Source organism: Dromiciops gliroides, chromosome 1 (genome assembly GCF_019393635.1).
Source record: "Dromiciops gliroides isolate mDroGli1 chromosome 1, mDroGli1.pri, whole genome shotgun sequence".
Lineage (NCBI taxonomy): Eukaryota > Metazoa > Chordata > Mammalia > Microbiotheria > Microbiotheriidae > Dromiciops > Dromiciops gliroides.
The window spans coordinates 76,014,225-76,035,238 of NC_057861.1; the positions used below are offsets into that span (position 1 = coordinate 76,014,225).

Below are 21,014 nucleotides of genomic sequence, written 5' to 3' on the forward strand. Positions count from 1 at the left end.
GAAAGGAAGAAGGAGGAAGAGAAGGGGAAAAGGAAAGGGGAAGAGGGAGAGAGGAAGGATGAAAAGAGAGGGGGAGGGGAAGAGAAAGGAAGAAGGAGGAAGAGAAGGGGAAAAGGAAAGGAGAAGAGGGAGAGAGGAAGGAAGACAAAAGAGACAGAGAGGGGGAGATGCGAGAGAGAGGAAGGCAGGCTGGATAGGAAGGGCAAACTGCGGCTGTACCTGCTGCTCCGTGATCCGTTGAGCACACTCGCGCACAGGCTCCTTCTCCAGTGGCATGCGGAGGCGATGGACAATCCGGCCCTCACAGGCCTCTAGCTGGAGACGGATGTCCTTCAGCTCCGAGATGTAGCGCTGGCACAAGGACTCTTCCTGTTCCCCTGTGAATAGGAAGGCCGGCGTCACATCACAAGGGCCCTCACCTTGGGTCCTCATTGACCGCCCTGGGCACAGCTGGCTCCTGTGGCGGCCCCAGCCTAGTTACCTTGCTCCAGGTTCTGCAGCAGCTGCTGATAGTGGCGAGTACAGGTGCTATAGTCCCGTTCCACTTGTAGGCGGTCCTCAGGTCCAAAGCTTCCGGCATCCTGGCTGTCCCGAAGGAAGGCCTGGTAATGCATCTCCAGGTTGCGTAAGGCCTGGCGTTGCTCCTCTGGTTTCAGCGTGCGGAACTGGATGAGAAAAGGGTAGTGAGAATAAAAGGTGATGGCAGAAAGTGGGGGGGGGGGCATGAGGACAGGAAGGGACACTGAGGGTAAAGAGATACTGAGAGTTAGGGGAGAAGGGAGAGGCATGAGAATGTGAAGGGACAGCGGGGGTCATGAGGATGGGAGGGGACACTGAGGGTGAGAATAGTAGAGGGAATGCAGATGGGAAGGGGTGGCAAAAGCGATGGGAGCAGGAGGAGACATAAGGAGGAGGAATAAGGATGGGAGGGGACACTGAAAGTAAGTGGTAGATGGGAGGCAGGTATATAGGAAATGGGTTAGGGAAATAGGGAGAAGGGAGATGCTAGGGAACACCTGGGTGGGGAGAAGAGGCAGCAGGGTGGCACCAGAGGTCTGAGGACTCACCGTCACCAGGGACCAAGAGCGAATGAGCTGGATTTCTCGGGTTAGGCACTGCCAAGCCAAAAGACTCTTCATGTCCACATGTAGCTGGTGCCAAAGGTTCAGCAGAGTCTGGTGTAGTCCCTCCAGCCTTCCAGGGATAAAGTGGAGTGGGATGAGGGCAAAGATTGGACAGGGCATGAGGAAAAATTGGCATCTCCTTTCCTGGGGAACCCTCCTCCTCTTTTTCAGACCCTTCCCCTTTTCATCTTTACAGGTCCACCTCTCAAATTTCTTAATTCCTTGTCCTATCGTCCATCACATCTTGCCAAATCCCAACCTTGCAGTGTCCCCAGCATCCACCTCCTTCATGCCTATTCATGTGCTGCTAAACAGAGTTGGAAGAAGTCAGGAAACCTTATTGACTGAGTCCACTAGAGATTTATGTTACCTAATCTCACCTGGGCCCTCACTGGAGCAAAGTAAATATTCCATTCTTCCTTAATCAAATCAATAATTCCCCCTCTCCACAGTGGTTGCCCCAAACTTTCTCATTTCTCCTCAAGCATAAGACCCAACCCTCTCAATTGTGGATTTTGTCTCATTTTCCACCAAAATTTGAGGCCATTTGCTGAGAGCTCCCTCTTCTTCCCTCCTCCTCCTCTTCCTCTCACTGTCACTCAGACATCTTCTCCCACCATCCCCTCCTTCACTGCTGTTATCGTCAAACCCCTCTACATGTACCTCTAATACCACCCCCTCCCTTCTTTTCTTGTAGATCCGCCCCCACTATCATCCCCAGTCTTGCTAATCTTCAAACTCTGCCCATCTACTGACTGCTTCCCTGAGACCTACAAACACACTCACATCTCTACCAATCCTCCCCTGGGTCCTACCATCCCCACTAGCTATCACCCTACATCTCTCCTCCCTTTCAAAACTAAATTCCTTGAGAAAACAGGCTACAGTCAGTGCCTAGATGCCCTCTCCTCTCACTCTCTTCTAGACCCCCTGCAATCCGGTTTACGTCCTTGTCATTCAGTCATTCAACCTGAAACTGCTCTCTTTGAAGTAACCAGTGATGTCTTAATTGTCAAACCAAAAAGCCTTTTCTGAATCCTCATTCTTCTTGGCTTTTCTGTAGCATTTGACTACTATCAGTCATGTCTTCCGACATCTTCTCTCTCTTCTCCAAGTTTTGGGGACACTGCTCTTTCCTAGTTCTCCTTCCTGTCTAACCTCTACTTCTCTTGCTGGTTCTCTACTCACGGGTGCCCAAGGACCTGTCCAGGGCCCTCTTCTTTTCTCTCTCTATACTATCCCGTGGTTTCCCTTATAATGTTCATACATCTGATTCCTAGATCTATTACCAGCCCTAGTCCTTCTCCCAAGTTATAGCCCTGCTGATCCAACTGCCTCTTGGAAATCTTGATCTGGATGTCTTATTAGATATCTCAAACTCAATATTTCCAAACAGAGCTCAATATCTTTCTCCCAAAACCCTCTCCTCCTCTGAAGTTCCCTAATACAAGCAAGGGTGGCACCATCCTCCTAGTTACCTAGGTTTACAGCCTCCATGCCATCCTACCAGTCTCCTCCGTCTTGCTCACTCCACATATCTAATCCACTGCCAGTGCTGAACCTTGTCATTTCTACCTTCACAACATCTCTTGTATGTGTCCCCTCCCCCATCACTCCCCGACTTCTGACCTTCACCATTGCTAGGCTATTGCCGGGTTAGTCATCTAACCGGGCTTGCTGCCTCAAATTTCTTTCCTCTTCATTCTGCCCTTCGTTCAGCTGCCAAAGTAAATTTTCTGGTACTGTGACCCTCCCCCCTCCCCAATTCATTTCCCTAATAAACTCCAATGCCCCCCATTTACTTCCAGGATCAAATATAAAGTCCTCTGCTTGGCATTTAAAGACCCTCATAACCTGGCCCCCTACCCACCTTTTTAGTCCTCTTAGACTTATTTTCCTTCACATACTTTATGATCCAGTGACACTGTCTTTCCTGTTCCTCACCCCCAACACTACATTTCCTGTCTCCATGTCTTGGCATTGGCTGCGCGCGCGCGTGCACACACATACACACACTCTCTCTCTCTCTCTCTCCCCTGCCTCTTAGCTTCCCTGGCTTTCTTTAAGACTCAGCTTTATTAAATCACACCTTCTGCAGGAGGCCTTTCTGATCTCTTCAGGTGTTATTGCCTTCACTCTGAGATCATGTACCATCTCTGTCTCCATCTCTCTCCATACATATACGATGCATATTAAAAATAACATGCAGAGGGCAGCTAGGTGGCACAGTGGATAAAGCACTGGCCCTGGATTCAGGAGGACCTGAGTTCAAATCCGGCCTCAGATACTTGATTGACACTTACTAGCTGTGTGACCTTGGGCAAGTCACTTAACCCTCTTTGCCCACACACACAAAATAATAATAATATGCATTATTTTCATGATTGTCTCTTGCATTATACTGTGTAAGCCCCTGGAAAACAGGGCTTGTGCTTTTGCCTCTCTGTGTTCCCAGAGCTTAGTGTGGTTCCTATCATGTAGTATACACCTGATAAATGCTGGATTGGCTGAATGACCCTCCCATCCCTTTGGTGGATCCCGCCCTGGGCAACCACACAGCCTTACCTGCTGACTGCATCCTGGGCCTCTTTATTGGGTGGGGGCACAAGAAAGCAGACGGAGGGCAGGACGGCTTCACTGCCACTGCTGTGTACCACCTTCCATTTGGATGGCTGGACATGACTCACCAGCTGACAGGTATCCCCTTTGTGGACGGTCATCTGCAGGGCCCAGGTCAGAGGCCAAGAGAGAGGCAGAGCAGGGAGCTGAGTTGTCAGAGCTCAGCCCAAATGATATCCGTACTGTTCTCCCCCCTGCCCACAATGACAGCGCCACCCCACCTGCCCCCCAGAATTCTACCCCTTCCTACTTCCCACAGTCAGTCTTGGGGCCCTCCCTATTTTGTTCTGACCCCTCCTTCCTCCCACAATTTGACCTGGGGCTCAGCTCACCTCCATCTGCTTGTAGTCACACACAGCCTGCAGAGGTAGCCGGCCCCGAATAGGATAAGCTGGGTTACGGGGCTTTAGTTGTACAATGGCCTTAGCACGCTTGGCCAGGCCCAAAAGATGCCCCTTGTACTCAGAGAGCTGTTCCTTTTCATCCTGGGTAGGGGGAAGGAAGAGAGAATGAGAAGGGAAAGGTTGGCACTGAGGAGAGTACCAAAATGAGAAGTCGTTTCAGTCACGTCTGACTCTTCCTGACCCCATTTGGGATTTTCTTGGCAAAAATACTGGAATGATTTGTCCTTTCCTTTTCCAGCTCATTTTACAGATAAGGAAACTGAGGCAAACAGGGATAAGTGACTTGCCCAAGGTCACATTGCTAGCAAGTATATGAGGCCTGATTTGAACTCAAGTCTTCCTGACTCCAGATCTGGTGCCCTTTCCACTAGGCTACCTAACTGCCCTACAATGGACTAGATAACCCCAAAAGTGCCTTCCAGCCTTAAATCTTATGATTTCAATGACCACACTTATCATCTAGATAAAGGTTTAGAATAGGGGTGGCTAGGTGGCACAGTGGATAAAGCACTAGCCCTGGATTCAGGAAGACCTGAGTTCAAATCCAGCCTCAGACCCTTGACACTTACTAGCTGTGTGACCCTGGGCAAGTCACTTAACCCCAACTGCCTCACCAAAAGAAAAAAAAAAGGTTTAGAATAATTGGTGGGAAAATGAGCTCAGCATCTAAATGGTGAATTACTCTTTAGGCAAATGAACAGGTCAAAGGGAAACAAGTGAGATAGGTAGACTTGGAGGGGCGGAACCAAAGAAGACCTCCTGGGGACAAGGTGACAAGGAAGGCACTGAACGGGGCTTTAACATCAGTGCAGGATGGCTGGCTCTCTGCAGACTGCTAGGGGTTAGGCCACCTGCAGAGACTAACTGCAGCATTTGAGCCGAAGGGGGCAGCTGCCCAGGGAGGAGGAGCTTCGGATGGCAGTTCCAGGAAAGGCCTTAAGCCCTTAAGAAGCCTTAGCTCCTACTAGGCTGTCTAATGGAGCCAGCCAGAATTGACTTCAGGCTACAAGCCAGATGGGCTCAGTCTGGCATCTAACTCCAGACAGTGCTGAGGGGATGGAAAAAAGAAGCAGCACAAGCTGCCTGGGCTAGAATGAGGCCTCTGACCAGTAAACTCCTCATTTCTATGCTTTTACATTTTATTTTATTTTTCCCTTGTTCTTTTTTTTTTTTTTTTGGCAGGGCAATGAGGGTTAAGTGACTTGCCCAGGGTCACACAGCTAGTTAAGTGTCAAGTGTCTGAGGCCAGATTTGAACTCAGGTCCCCCTGAATCCAGGGCTGGTGCTTTATCCACTATGCCACCTAGCTGCCCCCAGTTTTTCTTGTTTTTTTTTTTTTAAATTAATTAATTTTTTTGGTGAGGCAATTGGGGTTAAGTGACTTGTCCAGGGTCACACAGCTAGTAAGTGTCAAGTGTCTGAGGCCGGATTTGAACTCAGGTCCTCCTGAATCCAAGGCTGGTGCTTTATCCACTGCGCCACCTAGCTGCCCCTGTTTTTTGTTGTGTTTTTTTTTTTAAACAAAAAAGTCTGTTGAAATTTCCCCAGATTGTCTTAGTTAATCCAATGGGGGCGAAATATCTGTCTACATCTTGGCTGCTTAAGTGATAGGGATTGGATGGAAATCAGTGTCTCATTAGTGGTTATGAAAATGGCCCCAGGAGGAGGAGTTGAACAGAGACAGACTCAGAAGTGAAAACAAAGGACAGAAAAACTGAAGAAGAACATTAACTGACGATCTCTTCCCACTTGGGAAGAGGAGAAGCCGTTCAATGGATAACCAGGGTAAAAGTGGTCCTCCAGTTTCCCCAGTGGACGCCTGCTCTCTCCCTTCCTGGTCTCCCTCACTCTGTTCCAGCCCAGTGGGCTCCTCAGGTTTTCAGAGCCAGTCCAGTTGCTGCTGCTGCTGCTGCTGCTGCTGCTGCTGTACTTGCCCCCAGGGCATCTTGATCCACTTTCTACCTTAAACCCCTTCTTTCACCTTGAATTTCAGATGAGACAAAGAACTATTCCTAGATGGGTCTATAGCCCACCACTGAGCTGAGGCCTGCAAAGAAAGCTAAGAGAAACAAACTTGAGGGAGAAGAGAAGGAAGGAAGAAGGGAAAGAACGGCTGCTGAGGGCAGACAGGATGATCATGACGACTGGATGGAGAGAAGGGAATGCTGCTCAACTCTTGTTCTGCTTCTGTTTTATCTACCAAGGAGAATGATCTTTGGACTGAAAGGGATGGAATGAAAATGACTAATAGGAAGCTGATACCTAAGATAAGGAGGTAGATGGTAAGAGATCTCCTAGCTAAACCGGATGACTTCAGGTCACCAGGCCCAGATGAACTAATCCCAAGGTCCTGAAAGACTGAGCAGATATGATTATTACCCACTATCAGCAATCTCTGAGAGACTGTAGAAAAGGTGAGATACCACCAGACTGGAGAAGGACAAATGTAACTGAGTTTCAAAAAAGGGGAAAAGGATCAACGGTAAATTCTAGGCCAATGAACTTCTCTTTGATTTCTGGGAAAATTCTAAGACATGTCACTTGAGATGGTTAGTGAACATCGAGCAAAGGAAGCTTAGAAGAGCAAGTCATGCTAAAATAAAGCCAAAAAGGGTTGCATGGCTATTTGTGCTGCTAGAGGGAACACCACAATGACACAATAATCATAGGACAGACTAGAATATCAAAGTATCTTTTTTTTTTTTTGCTGGGCAATGGGGGTTAAGTGACTTGCCCAGGGTCACACAGCTAGTAAGTCAAGTGTCTGAGGCCAGATTTGAACTCAGGTACTCCTGAATCCAAGGCCGGTGCTTTATCCACTGCGCCACCTAGCCACCCCAATATCAAAGTATCTTAAATCAAAAACAACAAAACTAATAGCACTTATATAGGACTTCAGGTTTGCCAGGCATTTAAAAATATCATCTCATTTTAACCTTACAACAACTCTGCTATTATTATCTGCATTTTACACAGGAGAAAACTGAGACTAAGAAAGATTAAATGACTCACCTCAACACCCCCCCCCCCAAAAAAAATGACTTGCCCAGATTCACACAGCTAAGTAAGTATCTGAGGTGGAATCTGAGCTCAGGGCTTCCTGATTCCAAGTTCAAAGCTCATGTCAGAAGATAGATGGATAGATGATAGAATTTAGACAGATAGATGTTGTTGTTTGTCCTCCATTCTCGAAGAGGATCATGACATCAGGGTGATGTCATGACTTGCAGTGAATTGGATTTAAGTGAGAGAGAGCTATGAAAGATCATCAACCTCACTCAATCCTCCAGAGCCATCTGGGTCCAGTGGCAAGATATACATCAGGACAACCAGAAATGGTATCGGATGCTTAAAGGCATTTGGGGTTAAGTGACTTGCCCAGGGTCACACAGCTCGTAAGTGTCTGAGGTAAGATTTGAACTCAGGTACTCTTTTTTTTTTTTAAGTGAGGCAATGGGGGTTAAGTGACTTGCCCAGGGTCACACAGCTAGTAAGTGTTAAGTGTCTTAGGCTGGATTTGAACTCAGGTACTCCTGACTCCAGGGCCGGTGCTCTATCCACTGCGCCACCTAGCTGCCCTGAACTCAGGCACTCTTGACTCCAGGGCCAGTGCTCTATCCACTGCACCACCTAGCTGCTTAGATGGATGGATAGATAGATGAATAGATGGATAGATAGATAGATAATAGATATAGATATTTACATAGATAGACAGACAGATGTATATTTAGATTTAAAAAAGGCTAAATTATCAGCAACTGAAAAAGGCATGATGGTCCCAGATAATGAAACATGCCTTCCTCCCTCCTCTCGGAAGAGACAAGAGGGTAGGGGGAAGACTACAAATAATAGCTAGCATTTATTTAGGGCTTTGAGGTTTGCAAAGTGCTTTCAGGTGGCTCTCCCATTTGACTACTAATACAGGATGTTTTACATATTATCAGATATGGTCACTGCCCTGAACATGTTTGCTTTTTTGTTGCAAACGAGGGTTTGAGGTGAAGAGAGATAGAGGGGGAACTATTTCCAGAAAAAAAAAAATGTGACATAAAAACAAAAGGCAACAATGACCCTATTTAAAAGAAGAACAAATCCTACCAGACCAACCTCATTACCTTTTCTGACCTGGTTATTAAACTGGTCAATTACCTAAATACAGTAAACATAATTTACTTCAGTTTTAGCAATGCACGTGATAAAAATCTCTCTCCTGTTTTTCTCATGGAAAAGATGGTGCCTGACATGGACTCCACAACAGTAAGGTTAGGTAGATAAGAACTGATGGAATGGTCAGAAGCAAGGGTAGCCATTAAGTATCAGTTGGAAGAAGCTGTCCATTGGAGGGCCCCAGCAGCCTGTTTTGCCCTCTACTCTTTAACACCTGTATCAAAGTCTTGGATAAAAGCACAGATGACATGCTCATCAAATCTGTTGTTAATTCGAGGCTGGCAGGGATGGCCAGCACAGTCAATGAGAAGGTGAGGATTTGAAAGTACCCAACAGATAAGACCGTTGGTGACTAATGAGAGACAACTGAGGAATGAATTTGCAAAAGACTTATACTCTGTTTTTTTTTTAAAAATCAACTTGGGGGGGGGGGCAGCTAGGTGGCACAATGGATAAGGCACTAGCCTTGGATTCAGGAGGACCTGAGTTCAAACCCAGCCTCAGACACTTACTAGCTGTGTGACCCTGGGCAAGTCACTTAAACCCCACTGCCCTGCAAAAAAAAAAAAAAATCAACTTCGGGGGCGGCTAGGTGGCGCAGTGGATAAAGCACCAGCCTTGGATTCAGGAGTACCTGAGTTCAAATCCGGCCTCAGACACTTGACACTTACTAGTTGTGTGACCCTGGGCAAGTCGCTTAACCCCAATTGCCTCACTTAAAAAAAAAAATCAACTTCGAGGGCAGCTAGGTAGCGTAGTGGATAAAGCACCGGCCCTGGATTCAGGGTACCCAAGTTCAAATCCGGTCTCAGACACTTGACTAGCTGTGTGACCCTGGGCAAGTCACTTAACCCTCACTGCCCCGCAAAAAAAAAAAAAAAGAAAGAAAAAAATCAACTTTACAAGTATAAGGGGAGGAAGGTAGGACAAGGAAGTAATGAATCTGAAAAAATCTGGGGGTTTCAACGTATGGCAAGCTTAATGGGAGTTAAAGGTATGCTAAAGCATGCAATGACGCTGATCTGGTTTTAGGCTATGGTAAGAGAGTGCCATCACCCTATTTGAGCCCACAGGGAATGGAAAAAGGCTGCTCCTGGCAGGCAGGCTTACCTGGGCATCTTGTAGCAGGTCCTCTAGACGAGTGACGGTGATGGAGCGGTCACAGGTATACTTCCTCCGCATTGTCTCCTGAAGCTTCTGCAGCTGCTCCTCAGCCTCCCGCACGTCAGAGAAAAACTAGAACCAGAAAGAGAGGTCTCAAGCCTGGCAGACCCTTGTTCAGGCAGTATCTCCCCATCCCCCCCCCCCCAGTCTTCTCACCTAGGACAGTACCATCCTTGCAATACATATCTGGGCAGTGGAAAGAGTATTGGCTTTGGTGTCAAGAAGAGCTGGGTTCAAATCTTGACTCAAATCTATGACTTTCAAAGTCTACCTATGTGACTCTAGCCTCAGTTTCTTCTTCTGTAAAATGGAGGAAGTGGGGGTGGCTAGGTGGCACAGTGGATAAAGCACTGGCCTTGGATTCAGGAGTACCTGAGTTCAAATCCGGCCTCAGACACTTGACACTTACTAGTGTGACCCTGGGCAAGTCACTTAACCCCCACTGCTCCACAAAAAAAAAAAAAAAATAGAGGAAGTGACTTCTAAGGTGCCATCCAATTCTAAATTATGATCATCGTGAGCCATCACCAGTCCCAGCCTGCCAGGGCTACTTGTAGCTATGACCCCATTCAGGCCAAGGAGAGGAAATGTGGTGAAGTGGACAGACTGCTGGACTTGGGAGTCAGGAAAACTTGGATTCAAATCCCATCTCAGACACTTACTAGCAAAATGAGCCTGTTTCCTCATCTGTAGAAGGAGGGGGTTGGAGGTGCCTCTATTATCCCTTAGAGGAGGGAGAGTCTGAGATCTCCCAACTGCAGGCCTGCCCTCAGAGGGATAGGTGGACTCTGGCTTAGGGGCAGAAGGGGGACTAACAGGTACCTGGAAATAGGCTGTATTTTCCTTCAGATGCGCCTCCAGGCAGCAGCACAATTGTAGCATCCAACTCCACTGGGTCTGTAGGGCAGCCTGGAACGCCTACAATGGCAGCCCAAGGTCACAAGGGGCCCAGGCAGCCTCCTTCGCTATCCCTCCCCCACCTCCTCATCCTGCTGAGCCCCTTCAGTGGGTAGAGTAGAAGGGGTAGGGCAGGCCAAGACAGGGGAGGACGCCGTCTGCCCCCCTCCAGCTGTTTCATTTTTGTCTCTGCATCCCAGGTGCCAGCACAGTGGCCAGGCATATAGCAGATGTTGATTGACGGCTATGTGTCTTGCACTCGGCGCACCCCTCCTGGAGCAGAGAGCAGAGGCATCTACCTGCTGCCATGAAGATTTCCCTCCCTGTGACTCCCCTCCCTGCCCTAGCCAGTCCTGCCTGCTGCCTTCCCTTTGTCCCCCCCACTGCCAGTGAGCCAGGCCTGCTGCCCACCCTCCCTCCCTACCTCCACAGTGGGCTTCCCAGGGTGGTCTTCCCGAAGGAGGCGCTCCGCCGTACTCTGAATCTCCTTGACTTTCTTCTCCTTCAGCTCCAGTTCCCGCATCAAGCCCTGGAGGGTTGGAGCCGGTGGCCTCAGAGAGCCGCCCCAATGGGGAAACTCAGCCAGCCTGCCTCCCCACCCACCCTCTGCTGGCTCGGAGATGGCCTGTCAGCCTTGACCCGAGAAGAAGCCGTAAGCCGGGGGCAGAGGGAGAACTGCAAGGACCCTGAGGGGCCAATCCTACTCCCTACCGAATAGCTGTCCTTCTTGGCCGCCATGTTATTGTTGCGTTCACTCCAGTCATAGTTGACTTCTTCCTCTTCCTTCTCATTCAGCCACATCAGCTCTTTGGTGGCTGCGGCCACGAAGCCATGCAGGCTCTCCAGACCCCGCAGCCGGGCCTTAGAGGTATTCTACAGATCCGAAAAGAAAGGATGAAGAAGGGCAGAGGTCAGACAGGAAGTCCCTCTTTAGCCCAACTGCCGTCCCCGCCGTGGCCCCACTTTTCTCACCAGCAGCTTGGCATACTGTAGGTCCAATTTGCCCAGACAGTCCCTGTAGGCCCCTCTGGTAGCTGGAGAGAGCTGGCTCTGGAGGGAGGGAAGAGGGAATGAGGCCTCCTCTGCCTCCGACAGCCTGGAAAACAGGCCAAAGTTGGGAGCAGGGGAGGACGCCAGTGTCTGTGCTTGGCTTCAGCTCACCTCATCCGCCCGTGCTCGCTCAATCTTGGCCCGGAATTCCTCGATGGACTGGTGCAGGCCCCGGTGGCTGCCCAGCTGCGACTCCACACTGGGGAGGTCCACACCCCACTCGGCCCCATCCAGTCGCCGCTGGTTCTCCTCCACCCAGGCCAGGAGGTCTTGCAGGTAGCGTAGTGTGACATCCTCCAGCTCAGGCCGCCTCTGGGAGGTCACTTGGCTCACCTGAGTCACGGGCACGCCAGCCTTGAGCCGCAGGTTGTACTCAGTGCGGATGGCCACAAGTCGCTCATGTAGGCGGTACACCCTAGGAGAGAGATGAGGAGGCCATCGGCTTTGGTCCAAGGGGCAGAGGGGGAATTGCCAGAATCCTGGGTGGCATCCCAGAGAAAGTCAGTAGGAAGGCTGGAAGGAGGGAAAGCTGTTTCTCTTATAATGAACTACCCACTAACTATACCATCTAATAGAAGGTAAGCTCCTTGAGGGTGGGCAGTTATTTTTGTATCCCCAGGGACTAGCACAATGAGTGGCACGTAAGAGGTTCTTCAGAAATGCTTGTCCAGCCTAATGACATTATGCTTGTATGCAAATGTGTGCACATCTAATGATCTGGAATCAACTCCAAACCAAGGCCTGATGCCTTTGAGATGCAACCTTGGAACTAGGAAGGAATCGCTTCCCAGTTTCTCCAGTTTGGCCTAGCCCTTGGCTCCCCACACATGTTTGGAAGCCCAATGTGAAGCACCAGGCTGAGCCAGAGGAAAGCCAGAGAGGCAGCCAGGTGGTGCAGTGAACAGAGCCCTGGACTTGGAGTCAAGGTCTGAATTCAAATGTGGCCTCAGACAAAGCTGTGTGACCTTGTACAAGTCATTCTGTCTGACTCAGTTCCCCAACCTACAAAATGGGGTTCATAATAGCACCTACCTGGCGCAGTGGATTCAGGAGGACCTGAGTTCAAATGTGGCCTCAGACACTTGACACTTACTAGCTGCATGACCCTGGGCAAGTCACTTAACCCTAATTGCCTCACACACACACACACAAAATAATAATAATAGCACCTACCTCCCAGGGTTGTTATAAGGATCAAATGAGAGAATATTTGTAAAGCATTTAGTACAGTGCCTGGCACACAGCTGGTGTTAAACTAACTTGTTTAAACCAAACTTGTTAAAACTAATAACAAGCAGGGCAGCTAGGTGGTGCAGTGGATAAAGCACTGGCCCTGGATTCAAAAGGACCTGAGTTCAAATCCAGCCTCAGACATGTACTAGCTGTGTGACCCTGGGCAAGTCACTTAACCCTAATTGCCTCACCAAACTAAACTAAACTAAACTAAACTAATAACAAGCAGGGCAGCTGCCTTGAAAGGCTTGGCTTAAGGGCCCCTCTGGCAGAGTGAATGGGGGGGTTCCACGTATTGATGAAGCCAGTCATAAGGAAGAAGAGAAGGCTACAGAATCTGTAGTTAAACAGGAAAGGCAGAACTGCTGTGGGCAAGGGAGACACGAGGGACGTGATCGAGTCAAGATAGCAGAGCTGCTTGTAACTGTCCTTGGCACTCTACCAAGACATGTTCTCATCTCTTACAGAAGGGCAGCTGTACCTCAAAGCAGCCCCGTGAGGCAGGTAGCAAGGCAGGGGGCACCCCCTTACACAGATCTGCTAGCTCTATGAGGCCAGGGGCCCTATCTTCTCTAAACTCCCTATGTCCTCCAGCACTATGCTCAATACAGAGGACCTGGGTTCAAATCCTGCCTCTGACACTAACTACTCTTGTGACCTTGGATCTATCACTTAACCTCAGCATGCTCAGTTAAATAGCCTTCGAGGTCCTTTCCAGCTCTTAATCTATGATCCTATTTTCCTTTCTCAGTTTCCTCATCTGCAAAAAGGGGAGCTTGGACTAAAAGGTCTCTGAGGTCTCTTCTAGCTCTACATTCATGATTAAGACTACTCAGCACACAGCAGGTGTTTAAAAGATGCTTGTTGAATGAATGAATGGAGACAGAACTAGAGGCAGACCCAATGCCAGAATTTGGGCTCCCTCTCCTCCACGACCTCTCCCAATAGCACTCTGTGCTTTGCACTGCAGCTCTAGGCTAAAGGTAGAAGTGCTGATCATCAGTCCCACGTTAAAGCCAAGGAAACTGAAGCCCAGAGGCTTTATGTGTCTTTTACCAGGGCACAAAGTGAGTGTGAATGCCAGAGCCAGGTCTATAGCCAGTCTCCTGACTTTTAGGCCAGCACCTCTTATCGTATAGCAGCTGTCTCCAGCCCACAGAGCTCTGCCTATGGGGCAGTGGGCCCTTCAAGGGGCCCCAGATGCCCACTCTACTCCTGGTACCTTCGGTACATCTGCTCGCCCTGGGGGTGCCGCCCATCTTTGAGGGTCTGCACATCATTGAAGAGCAGCCGGATCATGCCATCAGCCTTGTCCAGGTCCCTCTCCACTTCCCCGGTGTGCTGAGGGGCTTTGCCCGAGGTCAGCAGTCGGATGTCCTGCAATGGCACAACAGTGGGTCAGGGTGGGGCCCCTGAGAGTGGCTACTCAGCCACAACCCACTCCCGGGGAGGTCCCAGGGACATAGCTTTCCCAAATCCCCCGCATAGCACTTGGCTGTGTAAGCTCCTAAACTAGGTCTCAAACAATGTATCTTCAGCAGCCTAGGACAGGGTTCAGCACCCAACAAGCCCCAGATGTTTGCCGAGTGAAATCCATTGTCCCCAGTCACTAACAATGAGCTAGCTCCACACTTCTGGCGGCTCTGGTTTAGCCAGGCAGGATCCACCCATGAGCCAAAGCAGCCTCAGGCTTGGATGAGAAAGAAATCCCAGGTCCAGCCCCACCCAAACCCTCATCAGGCACCTCCCTCCCCAGATGGCCCCGCCCCTCTGCCAGACGGGTCCGCCCCCAGTGCCTGCCACCCCACCCTTCTGCAGCAGGCCTCACCAATTGCAGCAGGGCATCAGCCTGATTCAGCTGCTCCTCGCACAGGCCAGATTCCATCTGTAGCTTGCTCACAATTCTCTGGAGACACTCCTGCCTGCAGGACACACCCACCCCAAAGCAGAGGGCTTCACTGGGGAGGCCTGGGATCACAGGCCAGGGCAGCCCAGGCCCATCCTGGGACCCCACAGGCAGAAAGCACCAGATGGCCCAGGGCTGGGGTCCAAGGCCTCCAGCCTTTCCTGAAGTGTTTTTCTGTCTTCTTTCAGGGCTCCACTGCTCAAACTCTGAGCAGAGCACAAGATTTTCAGTGGCAAACCGTTTCCTCTCTGGGGCGATGAGTCACCAGCGTGTGGTTCCTATTAGCCCCGCCACGGGCACCTCCCTCCAGCCTGCTCCTGCTCCCCACCTCCTTGGCCTTCCTAGGGACCCCTTCCTCCTGCCCCATGGAAAAACTGTAGTGCCAAATCTCCCTCCCGCCATACTGTCCACACCCACCTCTCAAACTCTGTTCTCAGCTGCTTCTCCCTCTCCAGGATGGCCACATGCAGTTTCCCCCATTCTTTCTCTACATCCAGAGGGTGAAAGCCTGGTGGTACCTTCAGCTGCCCAGCCTGCACAGCCCCCTGCATGGGCACAGGGAATAGAGAACGGGTTCAGGAGAATCAAGCACTTGCCAGGTGGAGAGTGTCCTGCCTGTCCAGCAAGGTGGGGCCCCCACAGGGTGCGTTTCAGGAAGGTGGCAGGTAGGTGGGGCAAGGAGAAAGGTGGATGTATGTGTGCCCAGGGCCAAAGGCTCTGAGCTACCTGTGTGCAAACAAATAACTTGGAGGGGATGGGCTGGTATTCACACTCCTTGGTTCATTCCAGCTAGTCTGAAGCTTGCCTTCTTCTAGGACTATGTCTTCTGGCTCAAACTCACATCCAGGCAGACAATATATGAAAAAGTACTTGGATCCCACCAAGCACAAGATACATGTGAATGATGATTACAAGTTGTAATAGTTATAATAAGAAAAGAGTGACCACATGCCAAGGACAGTCAGCACTAATCCCTCTTTCTGGCCAAGGCCAAGGTTGCCTTGTATCTTTCTATATTTAAAATAACAAAGTTGCAGCTCACACTCATATACTGCTTTAAGGTTTATAGAACACTTTCCCCTGAAATCCAAGATGCATCATTAGGTTGGCTGCAGACCAAAGAACCTGTGAGCCACAGCATCTTAAATAATATCTTCCAAGTAACAAAAGGCCTTGCAATTTGCATCAGTGAACTAAACTATCTTTTTCTATCTATGCTTATGTATCCTACCTAGTAGAACGTAAGTTCCTCGAGGGCAAGAGAGGTTTCTTTCTTTATGCCTACCCCACCCCAGCTTAATGGTAGATGCTTAATAAAGGCCTGTTGATTGAGTTTAACTATCAAAATAACAGATCTTTAAATCCAGCCACAGAGTTCTCCACAACACTCTTGGAAGATAGTGCTAAATATTACTGTCCCTATTTGTGAGGTAGCCTAGCTTGGTGGGTAGAGCACTAGGCTTGAAGACCAGGGTTTAAATCCTGCCTCTGACACATTAGCTACATGACTTGACAATATCTCTAACAGATATATAAAACGATATGGTTTGTGAAGCAGTATCATATAAGTTATCTCATTTGATCCTCACAGTAAGGTGGGTGGGGTGGCAAAGGCTATTATTCTCATTTTACAGATGAGGAAACTGAGTGGTTAAGTGACTTGCCCAGGGTCAAACAACTAGTGAGCATCTGAGATGGGATTTCAACTCACATCTTCTTGACTACAAATACAGTGCACTCTCCCCTGTACAAAGCTACCTCTCAGGTCAGTTAATTTCTATGTTAGGGAAATGGAAGAGGACAGGGAAGTAGACACACCCTATAGGTGCCTAGTCTGGGTTTTCTACTCCTCCAATACTGTGTCCTCTGGCTCAAAGGAAATAATGTATCAGAGCCCAGGCATACAGGCAGGGAGATGCAGCAATCCTTCCCCAGGGGCCCCCAAGTCATCTCATTCCTTTCTGTGTTTATTAGCTCATATTTGTGAAATGCTCTTCCCTGAAATCAGATTCATCACTAGAATTCCCCAGGACCTAGTAAGTCATAGGAGAAAGGAGTCCCCACCCCTAGGAGTTCCCTTCATTGACACCATCGACCTTTGAGTATTTCAGCATAGAAGAGGAGACACATGCTCAAAGAGGGGTAACACAGTGAGTGAGTGAGCCAAGATTCTAACCCAGGTCCCTCAAATCCAAGTCCAGCATTTTTTTTTTTTTTGGACGAGGTCAAGTTGCCTCTAAAGATATCATGTTCAAGTTCACATTTACATATCCCCTCATCCAATTCTGAGCTGATGGCTTCCATGTCAGGGGTCCAAAGGTATCAATACTTATATAGGGATACATGGACCCTACCCCCAAACCCTGGTCCCCCAGGACAGTCATAAGGCAGTCCTGTCTCACTCATTCTTTGGAAGATGGAGCCAGCCTAGTGAGGGGTTTGCTGACCCAGAAGGAAAAGAAGACTGAAAAGTGGCCAGGGTAGGGATGCAGGGTTCAGCAATCAGAGTAGTTGGGCTGCTCTGAGGTAAAACAGCCTCTCACCTCCAGTGACTGGTAAATGTTCTTGGATCGGTTCTTGTCAGCCTCCTTGGCGGGAAGCTCGGTTTCCTTAAATTTGAGGAACTGACACCAGAGGATCTGTGAAGAGATGTAGGCATGAGAGGGCTCCCTGAGGTCCAACTACCTCAGAAAGGGCCTGGAAGTCTCAAAACAAGGGTTAGCCTTCAACTCTAAGAGGAAGGGGCTGCCCTAATGGATCTCTAAGGTTCCTCCCCTGCTCTAAACCTGTAATTCTGAAGCCAATTAAGCTGATGCTCCAATCCCTGCCAACAGTGGGGACCTACATGCCATCACCAGAGAGTCTTGGTCAGAGCTAGGCCCAGGAAAGGGTCTTGGAAGAACACCCAGGGTGGGGGATACTCCTGGGAGGACAGCTTCACAGTGACCACTAGACCCTTTCCAAGGCAAGCCATTCCACTTGGGCCAGCTCTTACTATTAGGAAGGTCTTCCCTCCACAGAGACTCTTTGCCTCTTTCATCCACTGCTCTCAAATCTGCCCTCTGGGACCATGCCAAGCAAGTCTAATCTCTCTTTCTTCCATGTGACGGCCCTTCAAACACTTGAAGACAGCCGCCATGTTCTTTGTAAATCGCCTCTTCTCCAGCCCACACTTCCTCCAGATAATCTGGATATGGCGTGATCTCGTGGCCCTGCACCATCCTGGTTGCCAGGGAGGGCAGGAGGAGGAGCTGGGAATGGTTTGAAGTGTTTGTCCAATTGATCTGAGGGGCCAGATAGATACTCAACAGAAACCCAAACACCAGAGCCCAATGTGGGAACCTTGAGGGAGGCTACAAAGCCTGACAAGTCCCAAGAGGTTGGGGAGAGGAACTAGGAGGCCAGAGAGGGAGGTGTCCTGATCCCACTTCCCAGATTAGAAGGGGGAGGCGGTCTTACAGTAGCAGGAGCAATAGACTCACCCTTCACCAGCACTCACTGAGATGACTCTCTCTAGCATTTATATAGCACTTACTATGTGCCAGTCACTGTGCTAAAAACTTTAAAATGATTATCTCATTGGATGCTGGGCGCCACCTGGGAGGTGGGCGCTATTATTTATATATATATATATATATATATATATATTTTTTTTTTTGCAGGGCAACGGGGGTTAAGTGACTTGCCCAGGGTCAAACAGCTAGTACATGTCAAGTGTCTGAGGCCAGATTTGAAATCAGGTCTTCCTGAATCCAGGGCCGGTGCTTTATCCACTGTGCTACCTAGCTGCCCCCGGTGGGCGCTATTATTATCATCCCCATTTTACAAATGAGGAAACTGAAGTTAACAGGGGTGAAGTGACTTGCCCAGGGTCACACAGCTCATAAATGTCTGAGTCTGGATTTGAACTCAGGTCTTCCTGACTCCAGTCCCAGTGGCCCATCCACTGGGTCCCTCTGATGGGGCCTGGCAAGGCCAAGTGGAGGAAAGGCCAGAAGGCATCATGGTGGTACCTTGGCCCTAACACTAGCCTCTCTCAACCCTGCAAAAATGGATTTCTTTTTGTTCCTGGACCCTCTGCTTCCTTCCTTCATGTACCTGTTTGTTTTTCCTACTTCCATGTTGCCTTGGTTTCTGTGCTACCCCAATGCAGCCAGGCCTGGAAAGGGGGCAGAAGCAGAGGCAGGCCTAGGCCCGGCAGAGAGCTGGGCACCCCTGGGAGAAACCTGAGGGACAGACTCCAGGGAGGAGCCCCGGGGCCCTGGAAAAGCTGCTCACCTCTGTCTCCTCGTAGCTCGTGGCGAACTTGCGCTCCTCAAAGGCAATGATATGCTGACGGATCCATTGTAGTAGCAACATGACCAGCTCCCGGTACTCTTGCCAGCGAAGCTGCAGCTCCTGTCCCAGGAGGCAGGACTTACACATAGAAAGGCCAGAGCCCAGAACCCTCCTCCCCCCTCGGGTAGGCCGGCTCCCTTCCATCCTCATCACTCACATTGGCCTTCACCCCATCTTGCACGTCAGGTACCCGGGGCATGGCGTCATACAGGGATGACACGTAGGTGATGATGGACTTTTCATCTGGCTGGGGGACGTCCACATCTGCCAGGGGAGAGATGGGGGGGAGCTTAAAGGGGTGTAGGCTCACCTCAGGGAAGAAGGGGGAACAAGCAGCACTGAGCCAGCCCCCGCCTTAACGGGACCACGTACCCTCAGGGTCCAGCAAGCGGGTGACTCCCAGCTCGCGCTCAGCCACATTGAACGCCTGGTCCAAGTTCTCCAGGTTGCTCTGCTGGTAGACTTTGTTCATGTCAATGAGCATGGGCCTGTAGGAAGAAAGGAGGGAAGGGATTGAGCCACAACACACAGGGAGTCTCAGTCCCCTCACTGGGGGTTAAGTGGTCAGGGGCCCTTTAGGGAGTCCCCGCTCTAAGACTGCCTGGACTCTTCCTGAGCAAATGAGAGGAAGAAGAGGTGGAGGTGGAGGGAAGGAATGGAAGAAGTGGGGGCCAGGGAGGAAACAAGAGAAGAGGGGGAGGGGAGGAGGGGAGAGAAAAGGGAGAGAAAAAGAAGGAACTCATGGTGCAGAAAGAGAGGAGGGGGAGGGAAAGGAGCCAAAGATCACTGTAGGGAGGGATAAAGGGTAGAAAAAAAGGAACACAGAGGAAGGGGCCCAAGGAGGGGAAACCCAAGGAAAGAAGAGGAGTCTACGGTGCCTACAGCTCTCGGAGGCGCAGAGTCGAGTGTACAGAGTACAGTTCACCACTCAGAAAGTCACTTTCTCCCCCATCTTGGAAGCCATTGAGCTGCGGCAAGTCCTGGGCTCCAGACGGGAGACCATCCTCACACAACATCAGCACTCGTTCTTCCCTGCCACCAGCAGGCTGGGGCCCCTTCCTCCAGGGCCCCTTCTTCTGCTTCCCCTTCATACGGCCACTCATGTCCCCTCTTGGTCTACAGATGCCTCCTGCCTCCCACCCCTCTCCCGGGACGGCAGCTCTGGTCACAGTGCCCGATCGGTCCCAAGGCACCACTTGACTAGTCGACCAGCCCCACTCTGGCTGGGCTCCGGGAGGGGAGCTGCTTAGCTCAAGATAGAGGCAGGGGCTGGGAGGAGGCAGAGGGAAGCCTGCCCAAACCCTGCACAGACTCGCTCCCTTCCCAGGTCCCTCCCTCCCTCCCATCCAGAAGAAGCCATAGCCTGGAGCAGCCTGCTCCCACCCCACCCCACCCCACCCATCTCACCACCAGCCTGGCAGCAGGCAACATCTGTGCCTCCCCTCAGGGGCCTGGCTCAGCCTGCCCGGTCAGGGACAGGCAGCATAAGACGCCACAACTTGCCTGTGATTTTGTCGACTTTGCAATAAAGGAGTCTCGGGTAGCCCACCCAGCCACGCGCCCCAACGTGCCCCACGTGAGAAGCAATAAGAGCCATAGTCACACCTAGAGTGTGGCCAGTCTGTTCATTCTAGGAGTCTGAGCTGGGAAACTGGGGGGAGCAGGATGGATGATTCCCTCCCTCACTCACCAGGTTCTTAGAACCGTATAGCTAGCATTTAAATAGCACTTAAAGATCTGCAAAGAAACTCATGTGTGTGTTACTTCATTTAATCATCACAACAGCTCCAGGAAGCAAGTGCTATTGTTGCCCCATTTTACAGAAGAACGAACTGGGGCTCAGAAAGATTGACTTGCCCAGAGTCACAAAGCTACTTTATTTATTTATTTGCAGGGCAATGAGGGTTAAGTGAGTTGCCCAGGGTCACACAGCTAGTAAGTGTCAAGTGTCTGAGGCTGGATTTGAACTCAAGTCCTCCTGAATCCAGGGCTGGTGCTTTATCCACTGCGCCACCTAGCTGCCCCCATCACAAAGCTATTTTAAGTGTCTGAGGCAGGATTTGAATTCAGGTCTTACTGATTCCAAGTCCAAACTCAATCCTCTGCATATGG

General features: G+C 50.1%; 1 protein-coding gene across 1 annotated transcript in view; it reads right to left on the minus strand.

The window, feature by feature from the left end:
- PLEC (plectin) overlaps positions 1-21,014 on the minus strand; it is an 82,821-nt gene that overhangs the window by 19,325 nt on the left and 42,482 nt on the right. Inside the window, 18 exon segments of the mRNA XM_043975003.1 lie at positions 220-377; positions 482-665; positions 1,068-1,194; positions 3,690-3,844; positions 4,076-4,228; positions 9,425-9,550; positions 10,301-10,396; positions 10,800-10,904; positions 11,087-11,248; positions 11,348-11,425; positions 11,537-11,840; positions 13,881-14,035; positions 14,487-14,580; positions 14,982-15,109; positions 17,108-17,203; positions 18,843-18,962; positions 19,060-19,166; positions 19,275-19,390. Coding sequence (XP_043830938.1) covers positions 220-377; positions 482-665; positions 1,068-1,194; positions 3,690-3,844; positions 4,076-4,228; positions 9,425-9,550; positions 10,301-10,396; positions 10,800-10,904; positions 11,087-11,248; positions 11,348-11,425; positions 11,537-11,840; positions 13,881-14,035; positions 14,487-14,580; positions 14,982-15,109; positions 17,108-17,203; positions 18,843-18,962; positions 19,060-19,166; positions 19,275-19,390 — 2,464 coding nt within the window.